The following is a 20,509-nucleotide window of genomic DNA, read 5'->3' as shown; positions in this document are numbered from 1 at the left end:
TCAGTAGAGAGTATGTTTACTGAAAAAACAAAGATCTGGATGAAAGAAAAATGTTTTTAAATACTTATCATCTCCAAACCTTTGACCTCTTTTGTTTCTCAATTCTGAGCTATATTTTTCTTTCTTTTTTTTAAAAAAATTGTTAAGTATTTCACAATTACATGTAAATTTTTAAAACAATCTTTTTTAAGATTTTGAACTCCAAGTAGTTTCCTTCCCTGTCCTCCCACTCCTTGAGAAGGCAAGCAATTTGATTTTGATTATACATGTGAGGTCATACAAAATATTTCCATATGATCCATGATACAAAAGAAAACACAAACAAAATAAGAAAATAAAAAAATGTAAAAAACAAAAGTATGTTCCAATCTGCATTCAGAGTTCATCAGTTCTCTGGAGGTGAATAGCATTTTTTTTTCATCAGGGGTTTGGAATTGTCTTAGATCACTGTCTTGGTCAGAGTAGCTAAGTATTTCACAATAGATCATTATTATGATATTGCTATTGCTGTGTACAATATTTTCCTGGTTCTACTCACTCCATTTTGCATCAATTCATATAAATCTTCCCAGGTTTTTCTGAAACCATCCTGCTCATTATTTCTTATAGCACAATAGTATTCCATCACAGGCATATACTTGGTCAGCCATTTCCCAATTAATGGGCATCACCTCAATTTCCAATTCTTTGCCACCACAAAAAGAGAAGCTATAAATATTTTTGTACAAATATGTTTTTTTTTCTTTTCTTTGATTTCTTCAGGCTATAGACCTGGTAGTAGTATTGCTAGGTCAAAGGTTATACACAGTTTTGTAGCCCTTTAGGCATAATTCCAAATTGTTCTCTGGAATGGTTGGACTAGTTCACAACTCCACCAACAATGCATTAATATAGTGATTTAGAGAATTTTTTTCATGTGACTCTTCATAGCTTTGATTTCTTTCTTCTGAAAACTGCCTATTCATATCCTTTGACCATTTATTAACTGGAGAATGACTTATTCTTATAAATTTGTCTCAGTTCCCTATATATTTTAGAAATGAGACCTTTATAAGAGAAAGTTGCTTCAACCCCCCCCACCCCCCAATATCCTGTTTTCCTTCCAATTTTGGCTGAACTGTTTTTCAGGAATCTCCTCTATTTCTTGTTTGGTCATTAACTTTTCCCTTATCCACAGATCCAACAGGTTCATTTTTCCATGCCTGAGTCATATTTTTCAATAATAATACTCTCTGATGTTCTTTATTATGACAACTTTTCCATTGAAGTCATGGAATATTAAGGCAGATCTTTATTTTTAAAAAATTTTAAAATTAAATTAAATTTTTTTTGGTGAGGCAATTGGGGTTAAGTGATTTGCTCAGGGTCACACAGCCAGTAAGTGTTAAGTGTCTGAGGCCAGATTTGAACTCAGGTCCTCCTGACTCCAGGGCTGGTGCTCTATCCACTGCTCCACCTAGCTGCCCTTGGCAGATCTTTATTTAATTTTGGAGGACCTTATAAAATTCTTCATTGAATTTCTATACCTCAAAATCTGAGTTACAAGGCTCTTCAAGGTACATTGAGTCTAAATCATAATGTAACATAAGAATCTTCTCTCATATATACCAGACAAGCAATAATTCAGCCTTTTTTGGAAGACCTTCAGTGAGGGGAAACCTACTTCTTTCCAGAACAATATGTTCCATTTTGGGGTAGTTATGATTAGGAAGTTTTCCTAAATATCAGTCAGGCCCAAAATTGCCTCTTCAAAATTTCAAACAATTAAACTTAGTTCTATTTTGAGGCCAACTAAAACAAATTTAATACTTCTTTGACATGACAACTCTTTGAATGCTTGAAGGAAAGTATTATAATCCTCCAAGTCTTCTCTTTTCTTAGCTAAAAACCTAGAGTTCCTTCAACTAAGCTTTATATGGCATGGTCTCAAAATCCTACATATTTTTGAGTATTCTCCTTAAAATGTTCTCTCTTGCTTATCCTTCTAAAGATATTGTGTTAAGAACAGAACATAGCACTCTAGTCAGAATAAAAGAGTAGTGCGATTATCTAGATACCACACCTCTCCTGCTGTAGCCCAGCTTCCCAGTTATTGTTATCTACTCTATTACACTGTTCACTTATATTAATCTTGAATTCTATTACAAGCCTCAAAATTTTCTCAGAAAAACTAATGTCTGGTCACACACACACATACAGAAATGTCCACATTATTTCATACTTGTGAAACTCATTTTTTGAATTCAAATGCGTAACTTTACATTTATTCCCATTCAATTTTGCCTCATTAGATTAACCCCAAAGCTCTAACCTATAAAGGTCATTTTGGTTCTTGTCTTCCAGTGTGATTAGTCTTCCAGGCAGATTACAGAATAACTCCTAGATTTCTGTCATCTACAAATTTGAAAACATGACATCTGTTCCTTTCTCCAAGTCACTAAAAAGTGTCAAACAGCAATAGCATTAAGCACAACCCTTCACAATTATTCTTTGAGTATAGCCATTCAAACAGTTTTCTCTCTTTTATACACTTTCTTTAAGATTAGCTTAAGAAACTTTGTCAATGTTTGTCAATGCTAAAATGTAGGTAAACTCTATTTACAAGATTATGCTGATCCACTTGTATGGTAATTTGCCAAGAAATTAGGTTTGGTTGGCATCATCTATTCTTTTTTTGTGGGGCAATGAGGCTTGTGACTTGCCCAGGGTCACACAGCTAGTGCCAAGTATCTGAGGCCAGATTTGAACTCAGGTCCTCCTGAATCCAGGGCTGGTACTTTATCCACTTATCCATCTGGCTGCCCCAACTTCATCTACTCTTGATGGGTCCATGCTGGCTCTGATCAGAAGATCAATACTTTCTTTTCTAGATATTCATTAGCTAGCCATTTAATAATAATTGCTAGAATGTTCCAGCAACCAAATTCAAGTTCACTAGCCTATAATTTCCATTATCTTTCCTTTTTTAAAAAAAATCAGCACATTTGCTCTTCTTTTAATTTTATAATACCTTTCCTGTTCCCCATGATCTTTAAAGCTTATTTGACAGTGATTCAGTAATCATGCCTGCCAGCTCTTTCAATCTTTTTATATAGAGTTTATCTGGGCCTGTTGATTTGTTTCATGAAGGGTAGCCAGGTTCTCTCTTGTCATCTCCGTAGTAATTATAGATTCCAATTCCCTCATGGTTATTTTATTATTGCCTTTATATTACAAAATTTAATTCCCTTAGAGGAAAAAACATGCATACCTTTAAAAATCTAAATTGGCTGATGAATTCTTTATGCATTCACATCAATCTCTTTGGATAACTCTTTTTTCTTCTTCAGTGGAATTATTTCTTTTGGTTTCTAGAATTTTATACTTTCACATTTCCTGTACATTCTATATTCTATACATTCTATATTCTCCTGCTGCAGAATTTTGACCTGTGGGATTCTACCTATCTTTTTTTCAAAACCCTTTGAATTTGACTCTCCTCTCATTCTCTATCACAAATCTAAGATTGAGTGGTAGGTCATTCATTCCCTTTCATTATCAACATTTCTATGCCAGAAACCAGTTCTTCCTTTATGACAATCAAATTCAGCTTCCTTTGTTGGTCATTTACCCTCTTTTGAAATATGAAATCACCAATAAGACAATTCTTTATTCTCTGTGGGCAGCTAGGTGGTATAGTGGAGAGAGTGCCGGGATTGGAGTCAGGAAGACTCATCTCCCTGAAGTTTAAATCTGGCTTTAGACACGTACTAGCTGTGTGACCCTGGGCAAGTCACTTAACCCTGTTTGTATCAGTTTCCTCTTCTTTAAATGACCTGAAAAAGGAAATGACAAATGACAAACCATTCTGGTATCTCTGACAAGAATACCCTTAATGGGGTCACAAAGAATCAGACATGACTGAAAAACAACTGAACAACCACCAATTATTTTCTGTAATAGATAATAGTGCATGAGCTTTACTTACCTTCATGTTGGTCTTTTTGCCTATTCTCATCATGTCTATGGCAGTGTGAGATCACTCAATATCCCATTAAATGATGGGACATTGTTTTCTTGCTGCCTTTAGACCGAAGAGTAAGTCCAACTGGGCTAATAACTTTAAATACCTCTTTAAAGGGAACCTAGAAATCATTCTGGCATAGAGCTGCAATGTACTTAGGCCTTTTGGTTTTGTTTAATATTGATGCTGTTTCTATCATAGTATGCCCACTCTGATGAGTACCAGCAGTTAAGGTAACATTTATGGATGGTCAAAAACCTATGGGATTCTTGTTACCTTTTGTCTTTTTTTTCTTACTCTGCTACTGTCATTGCAGAAGTAGAAGGGAGTAACTCCTAACCAATGGCCATTTTTAAAATGTTCTTTTCTTTCATGGGTTTCCATGACCAAAGAATGTATCTCCAAATGTTCAGTCTGCTGGTGATGAGCCTTAACTAAGCTGGTCCTCAAAAGGCAGAAATAGTCTGCCCCTAGAACAGGTTTTTTAAAAATTTTTTTGGGGGCAATTGGGGTTAAGTGACTTGTCAAGGGTCACACAGCTAGTAAGTGTCAAGTGTCTGAGGCCGGATTTGAGCTCAGGTCTTCCTGACTTCAGGACCAGTGCGCTATCCGCTGTGCCACCTAACTGCCCCACTAGAACAGTTTTTGAAGCCAGCCTGCCTGCCCTTCTTTTTTTTTTCTTTGCTTCAAATGTTTATTTAATTTTCTAACAAGGATGAAGTTTTCATTAACAAAATAAATTGTAGAATATAAATGTGATGGAATATTAAGGTGCTATGAGAAATTACAAACATAATGAATACAGAGAAGACCAAAAATAATACTATAAAATGATGCAAAGAGAAGTGAACAGAACCAGGAAAACATGCACAATGATCACAACAATGTAAATATAAAGGACAACAATCATAAAACAACTGAAATTAAATGTGGTATAATTATGACCACTTGGGGCAGCTAGGTGGTGCAGTGGAGGGTTGGGCCCTGGAGTTGGGAGGACCTGAGTTCAAATCTGGCCTCAGACACTTGACACACATACTAGTTGTGTGACCCTGGGCAAGCCACTTAACCCTCATTGCCCTGCAAAAAAAAAAAAAAAAAGAAAAAAAAGAAAAAGTGTTGTAAGGGATGGTTCTCTGGAAGTGGGAAATGTAAGCAATTTAAGAATAAGATTTAACAAGAAAATCTATTAAGATTATATGAGCAAAGCATGTTTGAGCAGAGTAAAAAAGAAAGTCAGAAGCATGTTTACTAAAAGAAAGTTGTTTAATACCCACATACAGTTTACTACTACTGCTACTAGCAAACATTATAGAATACCTATTCTGTGTCAGGCACCTGTGCTAGATGCTTTAAGAATGTTATCTTGTCTATCTTCACAAATAATCTGGGAAGGTAGGTTTATTATTATCCCCTTTTTACAGAAGAGGAAACTGAGGCAAATAGAGATTTGTGGCTTCCCCAGGGTAATATAGCTAAGTGTTCCTGATTCCAGGCCAAGTGCTCTATCTACTGCACATTTATTTATTTATTCATTCATTCATTTATTTATTTATTCATTTCTACTGAACATATATTAAAAAAACCCAACTTTTAATCATATACAATCTCTGACTTTTCAACTGATCAAAAGGGATAAACAGGACCCATATTGGCATTCCTACCTTAAACAAAACCAGAAGACATAGGTACATGCTATATGCAAGAATGATTTCTAGGTTCCCTTTATGGATAATCTAATCAAATAGTCTAATCAATGTTGATATTTTTTCCACTGGTACAGATGTGGTGGGACCTATTCAAAACAACTTACGTTGTGATTCTTCTTTATATACTCCCATGAATACACAGAAGACTCATCCAATACACTATTGGCCTTTTTGAGAGCTTTTCATAGGCACTAGTACAGTATTCAAGCTGTCAATCTGCAATAACTCATTTGCTAGTCAATCTTCTTAACCGATGATAAATTTCCACTTAGGCCACTTGTTGTATGCAAGTCATTGCTGGTTGTTATGGTGCAGAGGATTTATACCCAACATTCATTTTGCTATCATCCACTTATAATTTGGATTCTTTAGAGATTTGTTTGCATGTGTGTATTCAGCTTGGTATCACTGACATTATTACAATTTCCCAAATGAAATATAGCTAATTTTTTCCTTTCTATTCAATTTCTGGCCTTATTGATTTTTATCTGCATCTACTGTCACATATGTACACAGACACAAAGTGGTTCCTGGAGAAGAAACTGATTACACAGATACATTATGATATGCTGTTTGATAGACAGCCTATGGATTAAATCTCTCTCTCTGTTTCTCTCTCTCCCTTCCTTCCTCCCTCTCCCCTTTCCTTTTGTCTTCCCCTCTCCCTCCCTCCCTCCCTCCCCTTATCCCTTCCTGTCTGTCTGTCTCCTCTGTCTCTCCCTCCCTCCCATGCTGTCTTTCCTTTCTCTCTGTCCGTCTCTCCCCCCCCCCGCCTGCCCTTCCCCCCTCTTTTCCCATCTCTCTCTCTCTCTCTCTCTGACTTTTATAGAACATATGTGATGAGAACAAACTGAAAGCCCCAAAGCTATAAAATGCATTTTGTGGCAGCCTAAATAATTACTGAGTGAAAGAAAAATGTTTGTTATGATGTCCATTCGATTTTAAGAAGTCAATAACATAGATACTGACATTTTCCTTGCCCCTAAAATGCTCCTACTCATTTGGTTTGTGAATCTATGACACAGCAAAAAGGTGCCTGGCATCAGAGTCAGACCTGGATTCACATCAATGTTTGACACTTATACAGGGTGGGCCAAAAGTCACGAAGGGGTTTCAAAATTTAATAATGCCTTTATTTTTTGTTTTTAATTGACAACACCATAGCATCATATACAGCATATATAGCAAATGAATTTACACTACTTGTGAAAAAAATCAAATCTCATAAATGGTGAAAAATAAAGAAAAGTAATTTTCAAAAAGTTATTAAAACACTGTGACTTCTGGCCCACCTTATACAAGTCTATAGGCCTATATAGCTCCATGGGCCTCGTTTTCCTCATTTGTAAAATGAAAGGTTCTGGCCTCTAAGGTCCCTTCCAGTTTTAGGTCTATGATTATGTGAATCTTGTCTTAATTATGAGCTTTCCTAAAAAGAGATGTGAGAATCACTAAATCATGGCCGGGTCAACTTGCCTTTTGGATATTCATTTATTCACCTAGATTGATTGGTCATACAACACACAGCTAGGGCTTCTTAGCAAGCTGATTGCTGGAGAGAACTTATGACCAAAAACCCATTGGCACCATGGGCCTTTGCCCCTGTGTTTTGATGCATAGAAGCTATAAAGGGGCTTCCTTCCTTCCTTCCTTTCTTGTTTGTAAAGGGGCTTTCGGACTGGACACTGAATAGAACAAACAGGGTGTCCTGCAGAGCCTGCTCAGGGGATGGCAGGCCTTGGCCTAGGACCTCTTACCATCACGACAGGAAAAGAATAGGAACATTGTGTTTTCCATGGTTTTGGCAAAGGTTCTGTCATTTCTCTGCCTTAGATCAGAAGTGGAAGACAGGAAGACATTTCTCAGCTATGTTAATATTTGGGGCTATTTTATTCATGCATGATATAGTGTGTAAGGTGTGAACTATAGGGAGCTGATAGAAAAATAGCACATTGTCATGGGAACAAGCAGCTTCATTCACCTCCTGCCTCCTAACACCTTCACAGAACACCATCTGTCTGTAACACATTCCCTGCTGAGTCTCAGGGATCAGCCGCAGCTGATGTTTGACACATGATATACTTTACACTACCTTTATACTTCTCATTTGTTCTTTTGGAAAAGTCTGGTGGAGAAGGGGACTTAAGAGTCGAGAGATACCCTGGAAAGAATTTAGAACCCCAAATCAGACAAAGGGTAGAGGCACAAGGCATGCCAACAAAGGATGGGTCTGGATGACCTCTGAGACCCGCTTGAAATTGTAAGATTCTAAATGTTTCCAAAACACCTATTGTGTGTCTGGCACAGAACACACGTTAAAATGGTAGCACAGGCAGAATGGTATAATAGAAAGAGCAATAAACCTGGAAGCAGGAGATGTTTATTCAGGTGTGGGCTCTGGCACTTACCAGGTATAAATCTTTGTAACTCTTTTTCACCCTCATTTATAACATGGAGATCAGAATCAGGGTGTGGGCTTATAAATGTTTAACAACTGGTTCTTTGCAAATGTGTGGCATTCTTTACAGTTTAATCTGCATTATTAGCTTTTCTTTATCAATTTAAGTCTAAAAAAATCAACTATCAGATAAATCAAGCCCTGATTTGAACCAGTTGCAGATTTCCAAAGTGTAAGTCTGCATATGGAAAGTCCAGCATTCTCTTCTCTTGAGCGGACTTCAGCACTGTGCAGATCAGGGTACTTAAGCTATTTATCTCACAGGAGTGTGTTTAAAGATTGCACTTTGCAAACCTTTAAAAATATGATATTATCACTAAAACGGCTAACATAAGATACAGTCAGTCCCTAAATTTTTATTAAGTTTCTACTATGTGCCAGGCTCTATATTAAGCTTTGAAGATATAAAGAAAGGGGGAAAATGCCAGTTTTTGTCCCCAAGGAGCTTAGAATCTAATAAGGAGAACAACATGCAAACAACTGGGTACAAGCAAGCTCTAGATGATAAATCACCTCTAGGCTTAAAGAAAGGAGTTTATAATCCCTGAGTATAAGTGGGACAGGACATACAAGGCTTAGACACTAGAAATATCCCCTTAGAGCTCCAGGGCCATATTCCTAACTTCCCATTGGATATTTGCACCTGGATGTTTTTTTTCTGATAAATTAAACTCAACGTGTTTAAAATGGAAATAATTTCCTTCCTCCATAAAACTGCCTGACTTCCCAACTTTTCTATTTGTGTTAATTATACCACTATCTTCCCAATGACTCAGGCTCATAAACTTGGAGTTCTGCTTCCATCTTTCATATTCCCACATCCAATCAAGCTGTCAATTCTAACTTTACAATATGGCTTCCTTGGGCCTCCTTATTTCCACTTGTACTGTCATTACCTTAGGTCACCTCCTTATGTCTTCTCATTGAAGCTGCTGTAACTTTCTTAGATGATCTTCCTCCTTATATGCCTAGAATTATAGCATCTCGACGTTGGAAGGGTCTTCAGATGCTGACTGGTACAGCTCATAGACAAGAATCTCTTTACAACATACTTAATGAGGGCTAATTCAGCTTTCTAAGAAAGACTGGGGCAGCTACGTGGCACAGTGGATAGAGCACCAGCCCTGGAATCAGGAGGACCTGAGTTCAAATCCGGCCTCAGACACTTGACACTTACTAGCTGTGTGACCCTGGGCAAGTCACTTAACCCCAATTACCTCACTAAAAAAAAAAGCAAACTAAAGAAGATTTCCAGTGAAGAACTCACTATCCTCAGAGATAGCCTTGTCTACTTTTAGATAGTCCTGATTATATGAAGTTTTTCTTTACATAAAGCCTAGATTTACCTCTTTGCAATTTTCATCCCGTGATAGGACTAATATTTATTTGCTTTTCTCTTTTTCTTCCTTCCCCTTACCTACAATATAGGGTGGGACCGGTTCCTTTCCTCCTTTGACATGCATTAGCTTTCCCTTAAAGTTGACAAAGATGTCCCTGGTATGTGATTGGCCCAAGCTTACCCAGCACAGCTTCCTGATCATCTAAAGTCCTTGGTGCAGGCAGTTTGGGCCACTAAACTTGGGTGAATTTCTGAAGACCATGGAAGTTACCAAGTTCTTTACCACATCTTGGCCTGATGACCAGATTCATTTTCACAGGGAGAAGAGGGACTGAATTGGGAGAAGTTAAGTGCCTGTATATCTTTGCTAACTTTGCTAATCTTTGTTAACTGTCCAGTGATTTATGAGGGCCTCATTTTGTTCCAACATGAAACTGGTACTATGAGAGTTCTATTGTTAGAGCCACCTCAAACACATCCATTGCTCTTTGAGTAATGTTTGGGGCACTTAAGTGGCACAGAGGATCAAGATCCAGGTCTAAGAGTCAGGAAGACCTGAGTTTAAATCTGGCCTCTGATACTTACTAGCTATGTGACCCTGGCAAGTCATTTCAATAGTTTGCCTCAATCTTCCTCATCTGTAAAATGGGGATAATGATAGCACCCATCTCTCTAGGTTGTTGCAAGGATCAAATGAGATAATAATTGTTAAAAAACAAAGTTATTATAGTACCTGGCACATAGTACTATATAAATGTTAGTTATGATTATTGTAATTATGATGTTATCCCTGTTCCTCATGGCATTCCTTCAAATACATCAAAGCAATTACCATGTTCCCACCTCCCCCCAGCCCCATGTTCTCTTCTCTAGGCTAAAGGTACCAAGTTCTTTCTATCGATCATTATGTGACTAAAATGTAATACCCTTCAGCACTCTGTTCACCTTTCTCTGGAGACTCTCTAGCTTACCAAAATCCTTCCTAAAATATGGTGCCCAGAATGAAACACCATACTCCGGATGTGATCTGATGATGGTAGAGTGAAACAGTATACATTTCCCTAATCCTGAACACTCTGCTTCTCTTAATATGACCTAATAATATTGTGCGAATTTGCTTGGCTGCCATATCATAATAGTAATATTGAGCTTGCAGTCCATTAAAACTCCTTTATCTTTTTTTCCATTATCTTTTTTTTTTTTTTAAGTGAGGCAATTGGGGAAAAGTGACTTGCACACACAGCTAGTAAGTATTAAGTGTCTGAAGCCGGATTTGAACTCAGGTACTCCTGACTCCAGGGCCGGTGCTCTATCCACTGCGCCACCTAGCTGCCCCCATTATCTTTTTAAAGACAAACTACTGTCCAGTCATACCTTGCCCACCTTATACTTGTGAAGTTAATTTTTTAACTGAAATGTAGGACTTTACATTTACATCACATCTTATTTAGACACAGCCCATTGTTCTAGCCTAATATCTTGTCCTCAGGTTGCCATCCAGTGTGTTGGCTATCACTTCCAATCCATATTCCCTTCTCCACTTAATATTTGATATGATGTCTGAGTCCTATTTCTAATAATGACTCTATTTTTTATGATTCTATTCAAAGACCCTCCAGTGACCCCATACTTTATTCAGATTGAATCAGAATCCTAATTCTGGCATTCCAGACACTCCATGATCTGCTTCCAATCCCCTTTGTGTTTTTTTTTTAATTCATCATCTTCTTCTTTATATATTTTGCCATTTAGCTAGAGTAGGATATTTATTCTTATCTTTTTTTCCTATCTTGGTATTTTGTGCATGGCAACCCCCTTTGTCTGGAATTAACATGGTCCTACATCCATTTGTTGAAATTTTTCCTTCTAGATTCACCTTGAGTTCCATTTACCTGAGCCCTTCTCTGGCCCCAGCAGGTGAAAGGGATCTTTGGCTTCTCAAATGCCTCAGGGCAGATGGCTGTTTTACTCTTAACCCAGTCTCCCTTATATCACAGTTATTTACGTATGTGTCTGTTAGATTGTGAGCTCTTTGGTAGCACAGCCTGGGTCATATCTAGCTCTTTACCCCCAGGACCCTGCTCTGATTAGGAATGTAATAAATGCTTATTGGATTGAATCAAATTGAAATGACTAGAGAACATTAAAAGAGCTGGTGAAAGAATTGGAATTTCTCTGAAGAATGCCCACCATGATATTCAGGCTGGAGGGTGGGATGAAAACCGCTTATCAATAACCAGTTTACACATACAGTGATTTATGTTTCATTAAGCATTTTCATTGAGTTCCTCTCATTCAGTCCTCACAATGTCCCCTTGAATATGTGAAAGACAAGTATGAGGAACATAATATGTTGGATGATCCATTTGACATGGAGTTTTAAGAGCACTGGAATCAAATGTCATCTCCAAAACTTAGCTGTGTGAAGAAAGGCAAGCCACTTAACTTTTCTTAACCTCAATTTCATGATTTATAAAATTGGGCTATTAATATAGGACATGGCTTATTGGGTTATTCTGGCAATCACATGAGATATGGTATATAAAGTGTTTTGTAAAATGGAAAGCACTACATAAATGTCATTTAGTAATATTATTATATGATTATCTTCAATTTACAGATAGGGAAGTTGAAACTGATTCAAAATATTTATTGAGAATTTCCAGGGAAGCTAGGTTGCGCAGTGGTTAGAGCACTGGCCCTGGAGTCAGGAGGACTTGAGTTCAAATGTGACCTCAGACACTTGACACCTACCAGCTGTGTGATCCTGGGCAAGTCACTTAACCCCAATTGCCTTACCAAAAAAAAAAAAAAAGAATTTCCTATATTCAAAGCCCTGAGCTAATAAAAACCAAAACAATCCCTTTAAAACAAGGAGCTCATAATCTCCTTGGGGTGATAGTTATAATATGTGCACATGAAGTAACTACATGCTGTTGTGAGGAAGGAAAAACTATGAATAACTTGGGGAATCAAGGAATGTTCTGTGGAGGAAGTTGCTCCTGAGCTGAGCCATGAAGGAAGGTAAGGACTGAGGTGTAAAGTAAGGTTGAGGACTCCAGTATTGCAGATGAATTTTTGTGAATACATGATGGTGGGAGATAGAATGTTTCCCAGGGAAACTCATCAAAATTCCATGATTTTTTCCAACATCAATCAGAGGCAGAATAGGGGGCAAGGTCTAGGTTTCTTGACACTTAGCCTTGGTTTCCTTCTACCCTACTCATGTGGATTTGTTTTGTCTATACTTGTGATGCTATCAGTAAAGGGAACTTTTGGTGAATAATCACCCTCTAGCAGCACAACTTGGAAACTGTTCGGCAGTTGGTCCATCAATAGCAAGTCAGTTGACTTCTATCACTGCACAGGGTTTGTTTCTTGCTAAAATACAGAATTAATATCAACAAAGGCTACATACAATTACTTAAAACTAACTGATAAAATTGACTAGATATACTAATCTCCAAATGATCTCATAGTAGTTAAGTATAGGAAAAGTGTTAGTGGAATTTAGTGCACACTTTTTTTTAATGATTGTTTCAAATTAAATGGTCTGGAAAACTGCCTGTTAGCTGAGCCACAGAAAGTAGAAATGTAAAAATGAAGGAAATACTAAGAATCAACTGTTAATGACAGAATCCTAATGAACATACTTCTCCATGCAACTTCAAGCCCTTTGGTCTAACTCATGTCATTTTTCATACTGTCTTCATGGCACAATGGTTGAGTTTATCATTCTCATTTTTTTCTAATTTCTCCAATTCCGATGCACAGGAAAGAGAAAGACACTTGTCTTTGGAATGCAATGGATCAGAGAAGATAAATATGAGGCAATATGGTGTAATATAAAAAGTATTGGGCTAAGAGTCAGGGGAAGTCATTTAACTTATGTGTCTTAACTTATCTATCTAACTTATCAGTTTCCATATCTGTAAAATGGTGGTAATATAAATAAAATGGTGGTAATCTGCCTCACAGGCTTTTTGTGTGGATCAAATAAAATTATATATATATATATATATATATATATATATAAATAAAGTGTTTTGCAAACCTTAGCATGCTATTTAAATGCCAGTTATTATTATTATTGCTTTACCTGGGTCCTGGTCCTGTCTTTGACTCTTAATTCTTGGTATGCCTTTGGGATAGTCAATTCCTTTTTCTAAATCTTGGTTTGGTCAAAGTTGGACATATTCCAATTTTAAAAGGAGCCACATTCATGAAATTTGTCTATACATCAGTTTAAAATGCTCAAGGTACATTTATTCTAAGGGAACCACAGATGGGAATGCTTTTGTCATGAGAATCATTACTCTTTCCTTCATTCTCTCCCCCTTCCCTACTCCATGCCATCATATCCATTTTATACAGTAAATTCCACTTGTCTTTTATCAGATTTTTTAAGCAGGAAAGGAAAGAAAAAAGGGAAAGAGAATAAACAAAAACACTATAAACCATAAAATACTGGGATTATCGGGAAGCTTCTACATTAGATAATGAGAATCCAACACTGAATAAAATTCTGTCCAATCTTGGTTTTCAAAGCCTTCCTTAATCTTCCTTCATTAATATTTAGTCTCCTTCCCCCTGGACATGCACTTTTTGTCTTGTTAAGTCAGTCTCTTCTTTCCTTCAACACACTGGCCCATCTCAACATAGGAGGCTTTTTCTCATACCCATGCCTGTTCAAACTGTTGTACTTTTTGGGAAGGCCTCCACCATTTTTCTCCACTTAAAAGTGACCCATTCTTCCTTCAAGGCCCAGTTTATGTTTCACCTCCTCCAGCAGGTCTTCCTTGACTGACTATTTCAAGTCCTCATTCATCTTCCTCTTTTCTTAGTCCCCATAGTTGCTAAAACCTTTCCCTTTAAGGTAACACTTCATTTTCTCTTTATTTATGCAATTATTCACATGTTGCCTTTATTGGCATGTAGTAAGTATTTAATTAATGCATTTGACTGACGGACTCCTCTGATACTGTTTGTATCTGATACTTGTGCCCTGTCTTGAATCATTCATTGTTTCATATGTTTTAATTCTGTCTTATCACCTGCCTTATGTTCTCTAACAAGTCAGGGAGGGATAATGTCACCTGATTGCCTTTTACATCCCTGTGCTGTCTATCACACTGCTAGCACCCTTCAAAGTGGTTTTTTCCAATGTTTAAAAAAAAATTGAATTGAATTGAAAACTAGTCAGTCTGAACCCAGGGCTTTGTTGGTACACAGCTGCTGGCTGATTGATTTTTTTAGCTCTCCATGGTGTCCCATAGGTGCTGCTTCCAGCACAGAAACTTACATAGCTTGCAAAAATCTTTTCACTGGGCTTGATGTGTCTCCTGATCTCACAGTCAGTTGGTTGAATGATCGTGATCCCATCATCCGAAAAGACGTAAAACACGTTTCCCACACTGAGACCTTTCAGAAAAACAGGACGAGAAAACCAGAAGAATCATTATGTCCTTTCAGCCAGTTTCCCATGGACCATCAAAGATGGTGCCTAGCATAAAACTGGCTGGTATGATGTAGCTGGTATAGTCACGAAACAAAACTGTGGCATGAGGAGGGTGAGGAGAAGAAGATGCATTGGCTTATCAGTGTATATGGCAGGGAGTGATACAACTTTCTGGAAGTTTGGAATCTGAGGGATTCATATAACAAGAAGCCCCTTCCATCAAAAATTATTTCTTTCCTGCTCTAGTATAAATGGCTTCTCCTATTACTTTTCCAGTAAGAAATAGGCGCTCATATACATTTGACCTTTTCTGGTATAGAAGCAAATGCCTCCTTTCACCAAAGCTGAACATGTTTGAGTAAACTTAATGTTTAAATGCTGTGGAATGCAGTCTCTCTGAAGGCAAGGGATATTTTATCTCCCATTCCCCTTGTTAATTTTTTTTTTTTTGCCTTTGCATTACCAATGTCCAGTACAGTGCCTTGAATACACACAAAGGCTCTGTGATTCCATCTGGGCAGAAAATTCCTAATCTGGGAACAATTTCCAACAATGAAGATTGTATTCCTGTCTATGATTTCATCTTTTTAAAAATTAATAAAGTATTTTATTTTTTTCCCATTACATGTAAAGATAGTTCTCAACTTTTGTTTATACAAGCTTTCCAATTTCAGATTTTTCTCCCTCCCTACCCTCCCTCTGCCCTCCCCTAGACAGCAGGTAATCTGATACAGGTTTTTTATATATATATATGTGGATATATATATATACACATATATATATATACATAATAACATTAAACATATTTCTGCATTAGTCATGTTATAAGAGAAAAATCAGAGCAATGACGAAAAACCTCAAAATAGAAAAACATCAGCACCAAAAACAAAAGAAATAGTATGGTTCATTCAGTATCTATATTCCACAGTTCTTTTTTTTTTTCTCCTGGATTTGGAGATCCTCTTCTATCATGAATTTCCTGGAACTATTCTGTACCATTGCATTGGTGAGAAGAATATAGTCCATCACAGTAGATCAACACACAATGTTGATCTTAAGGAGTGACCTGAGGCATCATGAGGTTAAACTATTGAGTTAGGGTCGCACAGCTACTAAGTGTCAAGAGTTGGAAAGAAACCCAAGTCTTCCTCACTCCAGGCTTCCCAAGCTTGCTATCTACTCTACTGTAGCTGCCTATTTAACAGTAGGGGCTTAATAAATCCTCAATAAAATTAACTGAATCTCCATAATTAGGTTCTTGGCAATGGCAGTAACACAATGCTCTAATCAAACCGGAGCATTGCAGAGCTTCAGAAAAGCCATTTTATAGCTGAATGCTCTATTAAGACATTTTATTTTTCTGCGTGTTTCTTGGAGTTTGTGCCTGAAAAACTGAAACATAACTTCTCCAGTTCTTTCAAAGGACACATGCAAAAGCAATGAAATTGTTTATGTTTTCCATTACATTCAGGATCTTTTTGCAGGATTGTAGTAAGAAAGAGCCTTGTTCTCAATTCCAAAGGGCACAGCTGGTGTCTTGTCCTTATCTGCCAAATGTCCCAATCAAAGCAGGGAATCATTGATTGACAGTTAGAAGGATGATAAGCTCATACCCTCCTGATCTAGAGCTATCTTAGAGAGCATCTAGTCCAAAAGCCAACATCTAGTCCAAGGGGGCAGTTAGGTGGCACAATGGATAGTGCTGGGCCTGGAGTCAGGAAGACTCATTTTTCTGAGTTCAAATCTGGCCTCAGACACTTCGCTATGTGACCTTGGGCAAGTCACTTAACCCCATTTTCCTCTGTTTCTTCAACTGTAAAATGAGCTGGAGAAGAAAATGTCAAACCACTCCAGTATCTTTGCCAAGAAAACCCCAAATGGGGTCACAAAGAGTCAGACATGACTGAAACAACTAAACAGCAAAGTCCTACATCCTAATATACAGATAAGGAAATTAAGACCAAATTGGTCCAAGGTCACACGGTGACTCAGTGGTCTTGCTGGATCTAAAAGCCAGGTATGCTGTTTTTCACCTCAGTGTCCTTTCTATTGCATCTCACTACTTCCATTTAAAAGTCATCAGAAGGGGCAGCTAGGTGGCACAGTGGATTGAGCACTGGCCCTGGAGTCAGGAGGACCTGAGTTCAAATCTGGATTCAGACACTTAACACTTACTATCTGTGTGATCCTAGGCAAGTCACTTAACCCCAATTGCCTCACCAAAAAAAAAAAAGTCATCAGAATAGACATTTAGAGCTAGAAGGGAAGTGAGAGGTAATCTAGTTTAATATGCTCATTTTACAGATAAGGAAACTGAGGCTTAGGGAGTGAAATTGACCTGCCCAAGGTCATACAGGTGGTAAATGACAGAACCAGCACTTTAATCAAAGCCACTGACTACAAATTCCATTGAACTGTATTTCTTTGCAATAATATTGTTATCATTATGAAAATAAAACTTTAAAAACCAGAAGCCTTCTGAATTTGAAAGGAGGTTGGATAGATGTAGACAAATAAAAACTCTTCATCTGAGGAATTTTTAAAGAAAGAGCTATGCTTGACATACATACATACATACATACATTACAAAATTTCTATTATTTGATACAGTTGGGAAATGATATTCTTGTTACTGGATAATTATGCTAAAGATATGATAGAAGATTTATTTTTTATCTTTAATATGTGGAACCTTGCACATTCAACTCAATAATCATTTATTAAGTGACTGTTATATACCAGATTCTGGAAACACAAAGCCAAAAATGAGTCTCTGTTGGCAAGGAGCTTACTAAATTATGGGGAAACAACATGAACACAGATAACTAAGTACAAAACATATACAAAATGCACATTGAAAATCTCTCACTAGCTTTTACCATTCTCACTAGTTATCATTGTTTTTCTCTTTTAATTCAAATTTCTCAAGAAAGCCATCTATACCCAGTACTTCCTCTTCCCTCCCCCTTTTTTTTTTAGTTGAGGCAATTGGGGTTAAGTGACTTGCCCAGGGTCACACAGCTAGTAAGTGTTAAGTGTCTGAGGCCAGATTTGAACACAGGTACTCCTGACTCCGGGGCTGGTGCTCTATCCACTGCGCCACCTAGCTGCCCCCCCCTCACTTTTTTCTAAAGCCTGCACAATCTAGCTTCAAACTTTATTTATTACTTAACTGAAATTGTTCTTTCCAAAATCCCCACTAATCTCTTATTTGCCAAATTTAACAATTATTTCCCCAATATTAATCTATCACTTCTAGGATTAAATATCAACTCCTCTGCCTTGTTTTTAAAGCCCCTTCATAACTTGGCCCCATCCTCTCTTTCTAGATTTATTATCTGTTATTACCCTCCACACACTCTACAATCTGAACAGGATGACCCGCACTTTGATCTTCACATATGGAGCTCCATTTCTCAACTCTGTGTGTTTATAGTAGCAATCCTTCATACTTGGAATGTTCTTTTCTTTTACCTCTATCTTTAAGAATTCCTGGTTCCCTTCCAGACTGCCTCAAGTTCTGCCTTCTGGTCTCCCAGCTAACTAGTGCCTTCCATTGTAATGCAACCTTGCATATGTGTTGTATGTGTTTTTTACATATGTACATACATGCGCACACACAAACACATTAAGAACAGTTAATTACGTAAAACTGAGAAGTTTTTACACACAAGAGACAATGCAGTTAAACTAATAAGGGAAGTGTATTAGGAAAAAAAAATCTTTGCAGCAAGTGCTGACAAAGGCCTTAAATCCATGATATATAGGAACCAGATTAAAATGTTTTAGAACAAGAAACAATCCCCAATAGATAAATGGTGCTTGTTGATTGATTAAATACAGAGTCATTTTAGGTCAGGAAGGGCACTAATGACCCTGAAGAATTGGAAAGTAGGAGTTGTCCTTGCTCTAGACCTTGAAGAAAGCAAAGGATCTTAAAGGAATGGAGATAAGGGAGCACATTCTGGGTGTGGGGGCCTATGCCTGCAAAGGCATAGAGATGGAATGTCATGAACCAGAAATAGAAATCAGGCTTGTTGGGCTGGAAAGGAGAGTGTGTGAAGGGAAGAAATGTGACAAATAAGGGAGGAAAAGTTAATCTGGAGTCAAATTGTGAAAGGCTTTAAAAGCTAAAAAGAGGAGTTTGTATTTTATCCTAGAGGAAGGAGGGAGGGCAGGGGAATAGTATGGTCAGACCTTGGTTTTAGGATCAACAATTTGGCAGCTTTGGGGAGAATAGTTTGGAGAAGGATGAGAAGAAACCAATTAGAAAAGTTGTTACAATAGTACAGATGAGTATAAGTGAGGGCCTGACTTATGGGGGCAGATCTGGGAGTGGAGAGAAGGAAAGACTTCCAAGAGATACCATGGAGGTAGTAAATACTTGTTAAATTGAAATGAATTGAATTGAATTAGTAAATAGAATCATAGGAACTAGCACTTGAAGAGAACCTAGAGAAGGCCTTATTCCTAGACTCTTAGGACCATAGATATCCATAAGAAGTGAGTTATTTGGGGGCAGCTAGGTGGCGCAGTGGATAAAACACCAGTCCTGGATTCAAGAGGACCCGAGTTCAAATCTGGCCTCAGACATTAGACACTTACCGGTTGTGTGACCCTTAACTCTCATTGTCCCACAAAAAAGTGAGTTATTTTACCCTTTTACAGGTAAGGAAACTGAGGGCAGGGAAGGGACCTTGTCTGAAATCTCTTAAAATGGAATAAAATATAATCCACACTCATACTCTACTTAACATTATTTTGGCTCTGATGGTTCAGAAAACACTTTAAGATTCTAGCATCACAATTGTGAATTTTCATTCTGATTGCAGAAGGGCCAACTATTAGAGCATTCTGGGGAGAAGGAACACCATGGCACAGAGTCTACTGTAAACCATCCAAGAACTCTAGATTACATTGCATGTGGAGACTTCACTGTATGAACTTTGTTGTTGCTTGTGCTGAGAATGGTGACTCTGAACTCTGATTCTATGAATGATGTCACCACGGCAATACTGGTGCCATAGTACTGAGTTGGTGAGGAATTCAAGGATTATACAGTGGTATGGGAAAGGATTCTCCATTTATCCAGTGTAACACCACCGTCAGATTTTTGCCTCTCTAATATCTGTAACAGGAGCTTGGAAACATCCAGGGCTAAAATTTTAAAATGAGGTAGGTAAGCTGCTGAGCCCCATCTTGAAGGGGCTCCTGACACTCATAGGTGCTTGAACCTTTGGAAAGTTTGTAACAACAAGGCAGGAGAGTTGTCGTCTTTGAATCCTTTGGAATAAAAAAGTCATTGGCAGATGCAAACATATAGCTAGCTGGCAAAGTGGCAAGTGCATCATGAAGCCTCATGCATCTTTTTAAGAGAAGAGCAGGGATGATCTGTAATGGTTATAACTGGCCTTTCTGGTACCAGGCATGACATACTAAAGTCAAATTTATGTCTTTGTTTAAGGCACCTGGCTACCCTCTTACAAACATACACACCTATACATACATATGTGCATGTGTATACACACACACATATATACAT

General features: G+C 37.6%; 1 protein-coding gene across 2 annotated transcripts in view; it reads right to left on the bottom strand.

The window, feature by feature from the left end:
• Nucleotides 1-20,509, bottom strand: part of FSTL4 (follistatin like 4) — an 878,789-nt gene that overhangs the window by 27,588 nt on the left and 830,692 nt on the right. For both annotated transcript variants that reach the window (XR_006355064.1, XM_043989744.1), the window contains exon 12: nt 14,812-14,930. Coding sequence is in view for 1 of the 2 variants with exons in the window: in XM_043989744.1 (XP_043845679.1) it covers nt 14,812-14,930 (119 nt within the window). In the remaining variant the exon portion in view is untranslated. The remainder of the gene's footprint in view (nt 1-14,811; nt 14,931-20,509) is intronic.

This window comes from Dromiciops gliroides, chromosome 2 (assembly GCF_019393635.1).
Source record: "Dromiciops gliroides isolate mDroGli1 chromosome 2, mDroGli1.pri, whole genome shotgun sequence".
In the NCBI taxonomy this organism is placed as follows: domain Eukaryota; kingdom Metazoa; phylum Chordata; class Mammalia; order Microbiotheria; family Microbiotheriidae; genus Dromiciops; species Dromiciops gliroides.
Note: the sequence above shows the minus strand (reverse complement) of the source record. Positions and strands in the feature narration are given on the sequence as shown.